Source organism: Electrona antarctica (assembly GCF_951216825.1).
Source record: "Electrona antarctica genome assembly, chromosome: 7".
In the NCBI taxonomy this organism is placed as follows: Eukaryota; Metazoa; Chordata; class Actinopteri; order Myctophiformes; family Myctophidae; genus Electrona; species Electrona antarctica.
The window spans coordinates 6,079,059-6,094,739 of NC_136812.1; the positions used below are offsets into that span (position 1 = coordinate 6,079,059).

Consider the following 15,681-nt stretch of genomic DNA (forward strand, 5'->3'; position numbering starts at 1 on the left):
AATGAAGCGCTAGTATATCCATCAGATCAAAACCATGGAGAGCGCCCTGGATTAGGAGAGACGAGGCATTCTTTCTAGTGAACGGGAAGCTAATATGACCGTAGAGCGAAGCGTACAGTGGCCGAGAGTCGGACTAAAAACTTTTTTTAAAAAGGAAAAAATCCACCTCTCGCCTGATATCATATCGATGCACTATAGGACGTGTACACACATCCTATGTATCCTTCGATTGGATTCCCTGTGACGTTTCCAGACGTCCTATGGATGGATTGTGTTAACAGAGTTGCACTGTGCTTGTGTGTGTAGCTCTGACTGAAGCTCAGAGAAGAATGACGTTGCCCTTGACCTTTCAAAACCTACAAGGAAGAGACGGACAGAACCTCACTGTACCTTTGAAGAGCCTCTATCTTGTCAGCCGTGATTCCCCTCAGCAGCTCCTCCAGCAGATCAGAGCTGTCCAACGGAGGGACACGTGGTTTGGCGGCCGGCGTGTGAGCGAACCAGCCAATCAACAGCCCCAGGATGAACAGTGCCATGCCCGCCAGGAGGTACCTGAGAGGGACGGGCAGAGGAAGATGAGAACCCAGTCCAAGATCCAGCAAAAAATGGACATTGATTGGAGTCAATTCTATATGGATTGTGCAGTTTTTGGAAGTATAAGTGACAGACCATGATTTATCTCTGCCAGACCGAAGGCAGATGGGCGGAGGTTATATGTCTTCACCCCTCTGCTCTGCCTGTGTGAATCTTAACTAATCTAATCTAACGAAACTAATATTAACTATAAATGCACCACGTCTCTGTGTGTACGTCTGTAATCCACGTTAACTCGAGAACCGTTTCGACCGTTCAACAGACTTCAAATTTGACACCCGCGTTCCACACCGCCTGGCGGTGTGGAACGCGGGTGTCAACGTGTGTGTCCCTCTCAGAGGGAGTGCAGTGCCCGGTGACAAGCAGTGGTGGAAAGTAACTAAGGTTTTGAGGTATTTGTACTTTCCTTGAGTATTTCCAATTTCCAGTGCTTCTACTCCACTACATCTCAGAGCCAAAATTTGTACTTTTACTTCACTACATGTATTTGAAAACTTTAGTTACTAGTTACTTTGGCGATTTTAATTTTGATTAGAAAACATACATTAACCACTTCAACCCTATACATTTCGGCCATTTGAAAATAGCCGATCTAGAAGCTCACAATGCGTTGCATGTACTTTAAGTACATTTTGATGCCGATACTTTTGTACTTTTACTCAAGTACATTTTCAATTCCGTACTTTTACTTGTAACGAAGTAGTTCTAAATTGCAGTATTGGTACTTTTACTTAAGTAAAACAATTGAGTACTTTTTTCCACCACTGGTGACAAGGTCGTCGGATCGCCGGTTGTCCAGAACCAGCACAAAAGCCTCTGCCCGGGCTACGGACAGGGCCTCTGCCCGGGCTCCGGACAGGGCCCAAATCCAGATCACCTCTGGATCTCCATATATGGAGCTGGCCTGTTCTGAGACATCACAATTATATGTTCTCACATCACAATGGTGATCACAATGGTGCGCGACCTTGCCCTTTATTAGCCAATAGATCACACCTGATCACCCCCCCAACAGTAATTTATGAGACTGTTCTAGTCTCATAAATTACTATACCGCATGCATGCACACCACGCAGAGATGGACAGCGACAGAGAGTTTAGATTTTTCAATAATCATGATATGTCAATTATCATGATATTCAACAATCAAAACATCATAAGATAAAGCCTGATTTATACTTGGTTGTGTGCCATATCATCATATAACTAATCTACAAGCTCACAACGCATCAGATTGTGATTGTAGACTGGCTCTATTTTCTGTGCACAACACCAGCGTGGGTCTATAAATCAGGCTGCAACCTGAACCAGGCTCCTAGCTGCTCCTCCTCTCAACACAACAACCTGAACCAGGCTCCTAGCTGCTCCTCCTCTCAACACAACAACCTGAACCAGGCTCCTAGCTGCTCCTCTCAACACAACAACCTGAACCAGGCTCCTAGCTGCTCCTCTCAACACAACAACCTGAACCAGGCTCCTAGCTGCTCCTCCTCTCAACACAACAACCTGAACCAGGCTCCTAGCTGCTCCTCCTCTCAACACAACAACCTGAACCAGGCTCCTAGCTGCTCCTCTCAACACAACAACCTGAACCAGGCTCCTAGCTGCTCCTCTCAACACAACAACCTGAACCAGGCTCCTAGCTGCTCCTCCTCTCAACACAACAACCTGAACCAGGCTCCTAGCTGCTCCTCCTCTCAACACAACAACCTGAACCAGGCTCCTAGCTGCTCCTCTCAACACAACAACCTGAACCAGGCTTCTAGCTGCTCCTCCTCTCAACACAACAACCTGAACCAGGCTCCTAGCTGCTCCTCTCAACACAACAACCTGAACCAGGCTCCTAGCTGCTCCTCCACTCAACACAACAACCTGAACCTCACTTCTAGCTGCTCCTCCTCTCAACACAACAACCTGAACCATGCTCCTAGCTGCTCCTCCTCTCAACACAACAACCTGAACCATGCTTCTAGCTGCTCCTCCTCTCAACACAACAACCTGAACCATGCTCCTAGCTGCTCCTCCTCTCAACACAACAACCTGAACCAGGCTCCTAGCTGCTCCTCCACTCAACACAACAACCTGAACCTCACTTCTAGCTGCTCCTCCTCTCAACACAACAACCTGAACCATGCTCCTAGCTGCTCCTCCTCTCAACACAACAACCTGAACCATGCTCCTAGCTGCTCCTCCTCTCAACACAACAACCTGAACCATGCTTCTAGCAGCTCCTCCTCTCAACACAACAACCTGAACCAGGCTCCAAGCTGCTCCTCCTCTCAACACAACAACCTGAACCAGGCTCCTAGCTGCTCCTCCTCTCAACACAACAACCTGAACCAGGCTCCTAGCTGCTCCTCCTCTCAACACAACAACCTGAACCAGGCTCCTAGCTGCTCCTCCTCTCAACACAACAACCTGAACCAGGCTCCTAGCTGCTCCTCCTCTCAACACAACAACCTGAACCAGGCTTCTAGCTGCTCCTCCTCTCAACACAACAACCTGAACCAGGCTTCTAGCTGCTCCTCCTCTCAACACAACAACCTGAACCAGGCTCCTAGCTGCTCCTCCTCTCAACACAACAACCTGAACCATGCTTCTAGCTGCTCCTCCTCTCAACACAACAACCTGAACCAGGCTCCTAGCTGCTCCTCCACTCAACACAACAACCTGAACCAGGCTCCTAGCTGCTCCTCCTCTCAACACAACAACCTGAACCAGGCTTCTAGCTGCTCCTCCTCTCAACACAACAACCTGAACCAGGCTTCTAGCTGCTCCTCCACTCAACACAACAACCTGAACCAGGCTTCTAGCTGCTCCTCCTCTCAACACAACAACCTGAACCAGGCTACTAGCTGCTCCTCCTCTCAACACAACAACCTGAACCAGGCTTCTAGCTGCTCCTCCTCTCAACACAACAACCTGAACCAGGCTTCTAGCTGCTCCTCCTCTCAACACAACAACCTGAACCAGGCTTCTAGCTGCTCCTCCTCTCAACACAACAACCTGAACCAGGCTCCTAGCTGCTCCTCCTCTCAACACAACAACCTGAACCATGCTTCTAGCTGCTCCTCCACTCAACACAACAACCTGAACCATGCTCCTAGCTGCTCCTCCTCTCAACACAACAACCTGAACCATGCTCCTAGCTGCTCCTCCTCTCAACACAACAACCTGAACCATGCTCCTAGCTGCTCCTCCTCTCAACACAACAACCTGAACCATGCTCCTAGCTGCTCCTCCTCTCAACACAACAACCTGAACCAGGCTCCTAGCTGCTCCTCCTCTCAACACAACAACCTGAACCAGGCTTCTAGCTGCTCCTCCTCTCAACACAACAACCTGAACCAGGCTTCTAGCTGCTCCTCCTCTCAACACAACAACCTGAACCATGCTCCTAGCTGCTCCTCCTCTCAACACAACAACCTGAACCAGGCTCCTAGCTGCTCCTCCTCTCAACACAACAACCTGAACCAGGCTTCTAGCTGCTCCTCCTCTCAACACAACAACCTGAACCAGGCTCTCAACACAACAACCTGAACCAGGCTCCTAGCTGCTCCTCCTCTCAACACAACAACCTGAACCAGGCTCCTAGCTGCTCCTCCTCTCAACACAACAACCTGAACCAGGCTCCTAGCTGCTCCTCCACTCAGCCCAACGAGGACACACACTTAGCAGCGGCGCTGCGGCAGTAGCAGAACCGGGCGGCCCAAATGCACCCGGATGAAACTAATGCGAGCATTTAGCAGTGTAACATAATCGGCGATGTCATTAGACATCGTCTGCAACTCATTCGTCTTGTGGCGACAAAACAATATTAGCCATATCGAACGAGCCATTGTATTGTGCCTCTTACTCAGAACCTGGGTAGGCCACCAGGCCCGTTGTATTGTGCCTCTTACTCAGAACCTGGGTAGGCCACCAGGCCCGTTCAGAACCCAGGGTAGGCCACCAGGCCCGTTGTGTTGTGCCTCTTACTCAGAACCAGGGTAGGCCACCAGGCCCGTTGGGAGAAAACACGCTTCACGGTGCATCCCTTTTCCTCATTAGCATCTGAGTTTGATAAACTGCAGTTACCTGGAGGCGGCGTTGGCCCCTCGTGACCACGCTCGCTTAACTGACAGCGCTAACAATCTACGTATTGACACTCGCAGAGGCAGTCCAAATGATCACTTAAGTTAAGCCATTTAGGCCCAACGTCAAAATTAAGAAAAATGTCTTCAAAATCCTGACAGTTTTCTGAAATGCCCGTTTCTCTAACTATTTCATGTCAGGACCCCAAAAATTATATGTAATTGGCCACCGACCCCCATCTGAAATGTTGTTCCAGGGACCTCCCCATGAAGCAACGATTTGAGTTAAAAACGTACGTTTGAAACGCCACATTTTCACGATTTTTCAAAAAATAGCAGATCTACAAGCTCGTAGCGCGGCACTCGGTGCCGCGCTACGAGCTTGTAGATCTGCTATTTTTCAATAGCTAAAGCCTATAACATAATGCTTAAAACACCAACGGGGGTTCTTCCCGCCCAGAAGGGGTTAAGGCTAACCGTCCAAGCAGTTAGCAGTTGAGTGGGCTTTGGCCCCCCTGCGACCGAACGAACGCCTTGTGGAACCGACAACATAATCATGCTTGACCTTATTAACCTGATCGATAGACGGCTTTGTACTGTAGGTCTGAGAGATGAGCTCAGTGAGTCTGGCCCTGTGCCAGCAGCACCGGTGCCCTATGGAGAAGGATCATCATCATCCCTAATGATTTAACACTAATCCTTACCATGTGTGCTTTCAGTCATGAGTCCAGAACTGATCTGCATCAGACAGCACCATAGTTTATCCCATTTTGGACTGAAGTCGATTAAAAAAAAGGCTTCAAAATCAAAACATTTTTCTGAAAAACCCATGTTTCTATGTCAGTGGTGCTAATTTTTTTTCATGTCAAGGACCCCCAGAATTATCTCTATTGGGCCACGGACCCCCATCTCAAAATATGTAGTTCCAGGGACCCCCCCAGAAGTCAATATTTTAGTTAAAAATGTTCGCTCTGAAATATATATTCAAAGATTTGCGCCACATTTTCATGACTTTTCAAAAATAGCAGACCTACAAGCTCGTAGCGCGCCACTCGGTGGCGCGCGCCCAAAATGGGTTAAGGAAACGCGCTTGTGAACTTTATTGGCCATTGATATCCATCACTGTGTTACCTGAGCAGGAAGCAGTGCAGCCTGCCCTGGCCCTTATGGCCGCCTGCAGGGCTCCTGGTGAAGTGGGAGATGTAGTTTACCTGGGTGATGCCTGGGAGATGTAGTTTACCTGAGCAGGAAGCAGTGCAGCCTGCCCTGGCCCTTATGGCCGCCTGCAGGGCTCCTGGTGAAGTAGGAGATGTAGTTTACCTGGGTGATGCCTGGGAGATGTAGTTTACCTGAGCAGGAAGCAGTGGAGCCTGCCCTGGCCCTTATGGCCGCCTGCAGGGCTCCTGGTGAAGTGGGAGATGTAGTTTACCTGGGTGATGCCTGGGAGATGTAGTTTACCTGAGCAGGAAGCAGTGGAGCCTGCCCTGGCCCTTATGGCCGCCTGCAGGGCTCCTGGTGAAGTGGGAGATGTAGTTCGGGTCTTCCTGTAGTCGTTCAAAACGCCCATGCGGAGAGACGGAGACGGAGGACTGGATGTGTTCCATCATCTCAGGGTCAGGGTCGGTGTCTGAGCATTCTACACACACAAAGACATTACACAGTCTGGTCAGTGTCTGAGCAGTCTATACACACAAAGACATTACACAGTCCTGGTCAGTGTCTGAGCAGTCTATACACCTAAAGACATTACACAGTCCTGGTCAGTGTCTGAGCAGTCTATACACCTAAAGACATTACACAGTCCTGGTCAGTGTCTGAGCAGTCTATACACCCAAAGACATTACACAGTCCTGGTCAGTGTCTGAGCAGTCTATACACACAAATTACACATGTACATTTTGTTGTAAAAGGCTTTACTCAAACATAAATATTTTTCTGCCTTGATCTCCGACACAAAACTCCACAATGGGAACTATGCACAAAGACGAATTTCACACACCTTTTTACTTCCGATTCTGGTGCACTCACTGTTGTACGTCACAGAAATAGCAGATCTATAAGCCCACCACAATAAAGAAAATAAATATAAACTAGAAAAAGTGCCCCTCAGGGCACAGGTCTCCACCAGGGCAGGTCAGGTTGTGGCCTCCTGGTGGCGCTATAATAGGCCAATGTGAAAAGGGTGGGATAAATTCCTCAGCCTAGTAGGAGAGTGTGTGAAAGATTTCACGTAAATTGCACGCTGCGTTCTTGATTTGATGCTTTTTGTTAAAAAAGGGCCAATCCTGCAAACTTTGAAAGCCAATGTTAGCCAATTAGGATGGAATATGAAATATCGGACAGATCCGTCTTGAACACATGACTATAGAGATAGTGTGTAACGATTTGCGGGATTTTTGGACAGAATCTGGAGGAGTAATATAAAAAATGTGATTTCCAAACGTCGGCCTCCTGGTGGCGCTATAACAGGCCGTTCTGGAAAATTTGGGGCAGAGGTTCATCGTTGGCATCCAGGGAGTGTGTGTGTAAAATTTGGCATCGACCGGGTTAACGGTGCCGGAGATTAGCTGTACACAGACGGACACACACACGGACGGGGTGCAAAATATACTCTCTCCCCATGCCTTCGGCCTGGTGGAGACAATCAGGCTTATAGCAGTTAAGACATTTCTGTTTCACGAGAACTTTACTGTACAGTAAATGACTACTTCTAACATTGTTAACTAAGCTTTTCACTTAACGGTAACGGTGAATATACCCCAGGCCCCTCCCAGCAGGCCCAGGGGGTCAGCCTATAACGGTAACTGTGAATATACCTGAGACCACTCCCAGCAGGCCCAGGGGGTCAGCCTAATGGTAACTGTGAATATACCTGAGACCACTCCCAGCAGGCCCAGGGGGTCAGCCTAATGGTAACGGTGAATATACCTGAGGCCCCTCCCAGCAGGCCCAAGGGGTCAGCCTAATGGTAACGGTGAATATACCTGAGACCACTCCCAGCAGGCCCAAGGGGTCAGCCTAATGGTAACGGTGAATATACCTGAGGCCCCTCCCAGCAGGCCCAGGGGGTCAGCCTAATGGTAACGGTGAATATACCTGAGGCCCCTCCCAGCAGGCCCAGGGGGTCAGCCTAATGGTAACGGTGAATATACCTGAGGCCCCTCCCAGCAGGCCCAAGGGGTCAGCCTAATGGTAACGGTGAATATACCTGAGGCCCCTCCCAGCAGGCCCAGGGGGTCAGCCTAATGGTAACGGTGAATATACCTGAGGCCCCTCCCAGCAGGCCCAGGGGGTCAGCCTAATGGTAACGGTGAATATACCTGAGGCCCCTCCCAGCAGGCCCAGGGGGTCAGCCTATAACGGTAACGGTGAATATACCTGAGGCCCCTCCCAGCAGGCCCAGGGGGTCAGCCTAATGGTAACGGTGAATATACCTGAGGCCCCTCCCAGCAGGCCCAGGGGGTCAGCCTAATGGTAACGGTGAATATACCTGAGGCCCCTCCCAGCAGGCCCAGGGGGTCAGCCTATAACGGTAACGGTGAATATACCCGAGGCCCAGGGGGTCAGCCGCTCTAGCCTGGTTAATAAACCAGACCGAATCAGCCGTTGGCAAAAAAAAGTTGCCTACCAGCGGATTACGGTCTGGCGAGGCTCAGTAGCACGCCTCTTTCCTACAGCAGAGAACAGGTCGGACCAATCGGGACACGGTATGCAATATAGGCGGGCTTTGGTACAGTGACGTTCAATGCTTGAGACCTTTGACTGACAGTAGCTCTGACCAATTGCGTTGAAGAGAAAATGTTCGCCGGGAAATGAAATCCAAGTGGAGCCAGCCCAGACTGATATACCGCGACAGTGTTGTGTGATATTAGTCTGGCTTATTAGCCAGGCTACAGCCGCTCACGCAGCGGTGGTCAGTATGCAGAGATATCTATTCCCAAGTATATTTTGGATTATAATGTGGGATTTTATAATTACTCAAATGTATGCAAATGAAGGCAACTCTAGTCCGGAATGTCTGAAATGTAAGACAATAGTTAATTAACATGAATTATGTATAGAGACGTTTTTTTTTTAATAGTCTGCCCAGCGGCAAATACATTCTTTGAAGGACACCAAGCCACCAAGGCAAAACCGATGATCGTAAAATGACTTAGTTTAGCTTATTATTATTTTCGCTTCAAATAAGTGTATACTTTGGTAGGAGTGATATGCAGGTATACTGGGGTGGCTCTACAATATTAACCCATGTTGGGCGGGAACCCCTTTTGGTGTTAGCATTATGTTATGCTTTAGCTATTGAAAAATAGCAGATCTACAAGCTCATAGCGCGCCACCGAGTGGCGCGCTATGAGCTTGTAGGTCTGCTATTTTTGAAAAATCGAAGAACGACTGACATAGAAACATAGCTTTTTCAGAAAACTGTCAGGATGTAGAAGACATTTTTAGAATCTGATCTCAGGTCAAAAGGGGTTAATACCAGCAGCTAATTGGTCTACTGGGCTGTTAATACCAGCAGCTAATTGGTCTACTGGGCTGTTAATACCAGCAGCTAATTGGTCTACTGGGATGCTAATACCAGCAGCTAATTGGTCTACTGGGCTGTTAATACCAGCAGCTAATTGGTCTACTGGGCTGTTAATACCAGCAGCTAATTGGTCTACTGGGCTGTTAATACCAGCAGCTAATTGGTCTACTGGGCTGTTAATACCAGCAGCTAATTGGTCTACTGGGCTGTTAATACCAGCAGCTAATTGGTCTACTGGGCTGTTCAGAGACAACATAATAATAATGCCTTCATTATTTTGTGATCACACTTTGCATTAAACAAAGCCAGCCATGCTTTGAAAGTTCACCGACTATACATTTTAATTTGTATGCAAATGCAATGCTACAGAACATTCTGATTTGCATGCCTACCTACGTACATCACGACACTGCCTGTCTTATCACCACCGCCTTCATCACACAGTGCTACATTATCTGGGCCGCGAGTCGTCAGCTGAAAGCTTGTCTCACAGTGCCAGTTAAGTGTCACAATTCCCTGTGAATTCTACTGATATTTATTTCTGAAAATAAAGTTATTAACCCATTTAGGGCAGGTGTTTTAAGCATTGTTATACTTTAGCTATTGAAAAATACGAAGCGCTACGAGCTTGTAGATCAGCTATTTTTGAAAAATCGTGAAAATGTGCCGCAAATCTTTGAATAAATGTTCTTTCAGAGTGAATCTTTGCTTCTGGGGGGGGGGGGTCCCTGGAACTATGTATATTCAAATTGCGGTCGGTGGCCATTTACATATCATATAATAGTCTGTGAACCAATCAAAGTGACAGGCTTGGGTCGTGACTCGTGTCACAAGCCAATCAATGACACATATAGTAGGTTGGTGAACCAATCGGAAGTCCCCGGCGGTCTCAGCTGGGAGATGGTCTTAGCGGAGGCCCTACAGGGAGAATTTTGATGGAATTGTGCTTAACGATTAGCCACCAGAATCAAGATCCTAGGTGGTCTAGAACTGGAGTTATTGTAAAATAACAGTGGGTGGCGGCCATTTTGAAAAATGGCTGCCATGGTCACAGGACAAACCTAAACAGTACCACTGTATTCTTCATCCTTGAAAATGTGGGATTAGTCACCAGAATCAAGATCCTAGGTGGTCTGGAACCTGCATTTGTAAAATAATCTGCGATGGCCCTCTAGCCAAACAAATTCCTTATGGCATGCTCTAACTGTGTGCCAAATCTCATACATTTATCGTAAAGTGCACGATTTTTGCCTGTAGGGCCTCCGCTATCTGTCCCTCTATGGCCAGAAAAGCACAGGTCTCTTTCAGGCTATTTCCGAGATGGCAGACAAAGGATCCACTAGATGCCACAAAGAAAATAACTGAGCACTGAAATAGATAAAAAAATATATAGAGGATATGCGCATGACATCATCATCATACCCGTGAAGTGAACACCTAATGAGTTGCAAAAAAACTACTTTATGGCCTTGACATCCCATACATTCAAGCAGAAAAGTCCTATCTGAGTGCATTAAACAACGTTAAACTCACTTTGCCACACGATTTTGCCATTCACTTTATGCATGCACATATCCTCTATATGCGCATATATTACGTTTTTTTTCATTGGCACGTTTGACTGTCAAGGTTTCAGCCTCCAGGAAGAAACCCTAAATACAAAGGGAAGACATCATTGCACATAACAACCACACCAAGGGGTCTAATGAAGTACTGTCACCTCATAGACACATGACATAACAACCACACCAAGGGGTCTAATGAAGTACTGTCACCTCATAGACACATGACATAACAACCACACCAAGGGGTCTAATGAAGTACTGTCACCTCATAGACACATGACATAACAACCACACCAAGGGGTCTAATGAAGTACTGTCACCTCATAGACACATGACATAACAACCACACCAAGGGGTCTAATGAAGTACTGTTACCTCATAGACACATGACATAACAACCACACCAAGGGGTCTAATGAAGTACTGTCACCTCATAGACACATGACATAACAACCACACCAAGGGGTCTAATGAAGTACTGTCACCTCATAGACACATGACATAACAACCACACCAAGGGGTCTAATGAAGTACTGTCACCTCATAGACACATGACATAACAACCACACCAAGGGGTCTAATGTACTAAAGTACTGTCACCTCTTAAACACACGAAAAATTGGATAAAGTACAAAAATCACGACACTCAATCTTTAATGAATTCCTTACCTTTTCTCACACAAACTATATTAACAGTCGGTGACCAATCAAATCACACTGTGTGTAAATCAAGCCTGGACTTGGACAATCTGGGGTTTGGGAGGGTTTGATGCCTCATCAAGGTTTCGATGGCGACTGCTTTTCAGGGATATCGGTAGAACAGTATGCATATGTACAGGAGCGTAAAGTGCAGAGAGCCAGGTGAGAGGTCTATTTTGATCTAGCCCTACTTGTGAAAGCATTTAATTTCCCGAACCACTCATTATAACAGAGCTAGAAGACACACAACACAGCTCATGTTTTTATTCAGACAGTAACTAAGTGTATATTATATTTACTTGGCTCTGCTACATTTCAAATGGAAATATTGAACTTTTGACTTCACCACGGGTCATGATTTATGACCTTATGTGCTTGACCCCAGTGGTCAACCCACTCATCTATGTAAGCATATTAATATCCATGATACTATACTCTATATCCGAGAGACTGATGTCTGTGCACCATGATACTATTCTATTCTATATCAGAGAGACTGATGTCTGTGCACCATGATACCAGATGCATCTTCTGTTCATTCTGTTCTTATCGTCTAGGCACATCATGCATCCTTTGTCCATACGGTGTGTGTGTGTGTGTGTGTGTGTGTGTGTGTGTGTGTGTGTTGAGTGTGTTGAGTGTGTGTGTGTGTGTGTGTGTGTGTGTGTGTGTGTGTGTGTGTGTGTGTGTAGCCTTAGGCTTCACTCACACCTGCACAACAGATTGTTCTATAGCTGATGCACGAGACTTGTTGACTGATGCAAGCTCGCAATGCATTTCCAATGGAAGTCACATGGTTTGACACAACATTGTTGTTGTATGAGGGGGAGGGGGGCAGTCGAAACACAGCCGAAAGCCGTACAACAAAAATGTTGTGTCAAACCATGTGACTTCCATTGGAAATGCATTGGGGCGGCCATGACACTTACCCTTTGTTTACATCTACCATGCAACATTGTTGTATACTAGATGTATAGGTGTGAGTGAGGCCTTAGTCATCATAGCTTAGTTTTCATTTAGTTTTCGTCAGCGGAAAAAGGTAGTCGACGAACATTTTTTAGTCGACGAAAACACTGGGAAACAGTCCATAACGTCAACCTACCGGTCCTGTGACGACCTTGATGCTGCAGCTGCACGTGGTCTCTAGTGCCCGGCTGGGGTTCCTGTAGCTGGTTCTTGTCGTCCAGCTCCCAGTCCAGATCCAGCCCTCCAGAACACTGCAGACCCTCGCTGACCACCAGCCCCCCGGCATGGGCGTCACATACCTTCCTGTACGCCATCATGTGTGACCTGAACCGAACAGCACACACACACACACACACACACACACACACACACACACACACAATGTAACCAATTGGACCCGTATAGGAGTCTAAGCTGGGCTTAGATATGCGTGAACACACACAACAATTTGCACACCGCATCATCAAAGCCCAAAGGAACCGCCTATATACGCGGGTGGTGGTGGGGCCGGCCGGGGGGGGGGGGGGGGGGGGGGAGTGTAGAGGTTTAAATCCACTAGAAAATTGTCCACTAGAAGCATGTGTCTTACTCGTTCACTCACTGTAATATTCCCAAAAACAATTCTCTTCTTGTATTAAAATAATTCAGTCCAAACGGTTGTAAAAATGTACATCAAGGTTTACTTCTCAAAAAACACAAAAAGAAAGTTCCACAGGTTTACAATTGTGAGATGATGTGACTACGACGGTAAGAAGACTGTGTGCTTTCAAACTCCAAACTGTTCTGCCCCTGACTGACTGCATGCCTCTCAGTCACTCTGATCAAACTGTTCTGCCACTGACTGCCTCTCTGTCACTCTGATCAAACTGTTCTGCCACTGACTGCCTCTCAGTCACTCTGATCAAACTGTTCTGCCACTGACTGCCTCTCTGTCACTCTGATCAAACTGTTCTGCCACTGACTGCCTCTCTGTCACTCTGATCAAACTGTTCTGCCACTGACTGCCTCTCTGTCACTCTGATCAAACTGTTCTGCCACTGACTGCCTCTCTGTCACTCTGATCAAACTGTTCTGCCACTGACTGCCTCTCTGTCACTCTGATCAAACTGTTCTGCCACTGACTGCCTCTCTGTCACTCTGATCAAACTGTTCTGCCACTGACTGCCTCTCTGTCACTCTGATCAAACTGTTCTGCCCCTGACTGCCTCTCTGTCACTCTGATCAAACTGTTCTGCCACTGACTGCCTCTCTGTCACTCTGATCAAACTGTTCTGCCACTGACTGCCTCTGTCACTCTGATCAAACTGTTCTGCCACTGACTGCCTCTCTGTCACTCTGATCAAACTGTTCTGCCACTGACTGCCTCTGTCACTCTGATCAAACTGTTCTGCCACTGACTGCCTCTCTGTCACTCTGATCAAACTGTTCTGCCACTGACTGCCTCTCTGTCACTCTGATCAAACTGTTCTGCCTCTGTCACTCTGATCAAACTGTTCTGCCACTGACTGCCTCTCTGTCACTCTGATCAAACTGTTCTGCCACAGACTGCCTCTGTCACTCTGATCAAACTGTTCTGCCACTGACTGCCTCTCTGTCACTCTGATCAAACTGTTCTGCCACTGACTGCCTCTCTGTCACTCTGATCAAACTGTTCTGCAACAGACTGCCTCTCTGTCACTCTGATCAAACTGTTCTGCCACTGACTGCCTCTCTGTCACTCTGATCAAAGCAGCTCCCTAATCACCAATATAAGCTACACCTGATTTCAATGCACACCAATTATCAAAGGTACAAAATGTTCTCTCAATGCAAAGATCCTCTATGCATAGGCAATATACTTGTAGTACATAAAATGAAATAAACAATGCATTTAGCAATTATAATCTTCAAACATTTATGTTTTGTACATTTTACTGAATACTCATTCTGAATTATGAAATATCAATATGAAATGATATCTCTGTGGTTTGGCTTCCACAGGGAGTTAACACTTCAAATGAAATAAAGAGGCCCAAAAGTCCGTGGAAACCTTCACGTCATTTTAGTCGCCGACAGCTCATGGATTTAAGAGTGCGTTTGAAAACAAAAAGAACAATTTTACAGAATGGCATCATAGACAGTATGTTAACACTCTCAGTTAAAATAACTGAAGATGGCAATTGGCAAGAGAGAAATATTAAAGTTATTTAAAAAAAAAAGAGATGGTAAAATTAGTGAAACAAAACATGGACCAGGGCCTGGGCCGTGGCTCAGCGGTCCAGGCACCTTGGCTGGTAATCCAGTCTGGCAGTGTGCCGCGGGTTCGACTCCCGATCCCGAAGGCCCTTACTGCATAGCACTCCCCCCCCCCCCCCCCCCCCCCCCATCTCTCTCCCCATTTCCTGTCAGCCTACTGTCTGTCCCTCCATAACAAATATAAAATAAAGGCGAAAGCCACACAAAAAACCCTTTAAAACATGAACCAGGAACTGTGATCAAAGAATACCAGTAACGACGGCTGAGGGCAAGAGTCGCACACGCAGCACGCATCCGCCTCGTTGACGGCAGGCTGCTGGGGGGGGGGGGGGGGGGGGGGGTCAGATCAACACCCTTGAGATTTTTACATCCAAATTGAAAACCTATCTTTTTAGTCTGGCCTTTAACATAGCTTGATGTTCTTTTTTGTATGTTGCCGTTTGGTTGTTATTTTGTTTTGCTTTATAGTCGGTTTCATTATTGAGCAATGTTTGTACTATTGCTATTTTTGCCATCTGCACTACGGATATTTGTTCTGTAAAGCACTTTGGGTCAACTGCTGTCATTTTTAAATGTGCTATATAAATAAAATCGACTTGACTTGAATGAATTCTGTACTGGCCATATAAGGAGCATGTATTGAGTGTACAATAGGGTTTGATGAGGTCAGATCAACATAATGGAATGTCAGAACAGGTGAGCTCTCTCTCTCTAGGTCGTCCTCAGACGGTTCTCCATATATCTGGCCAGTTCGTTGGTGCTTTGCACTCCTGCGTCGTTCTTGAGTAAACCCACGTATGTTAGCGTGGGACGTCCTGGCAGTGTCTTTGGCAGTGTCTTTACAGTATATGGAGATATAAGGGTGGTAGCGGGGACATTCTCTTGACTGTACAGGGTTTGATGAGGGCCCAGGTAGGGCCAGTACTTAATTTTCGGGCCTGTTGAGAACTCTAGTTTTCACCGGCTGCCGGGCGCGGCTGCACTAATAACTTGGACAGGCATCAGTCAAAGGGAGACATCG

At 47.1% G+C, this 15,681-nt stretch overlaps 1 protein-coding gene across 1 annotated transcript in view; it reads right to left on the minus strand.

Moving 5' to 3' along the window:
* Nucleotides 1–15,681, minus strand: part of LOC306927357 (inactive N-acetylated-alpha-linked acidic dipeptidase-like protein 2) — a gene marked incomplete at its 3' end in the record, with an annotated part of 356,780 nt that overhangs the window by 111,611 nt on the left and 229,488 nt on the right. Inside the window, exons 5-7 of the mRNA XM_079507068.1 lie at nt 12,562–12,749; nt 6,126–6,303; nt 391–552 (exon numbers count right to left, since the gene is read on the minus strand). Of these exons, the coding sequence (XP_079363194.1) occupies nt 391–552; nt 6,126–6,303; nt 12,562–12,742 (521 nt within the window). The 5' untranslated portion in view covers nt 12,743–12,749. The remainder of the gene's footprint in view (nt 1–390; nt 553–6,125; nt 6,304–12,561; nt 12,750–15,681) is intronic.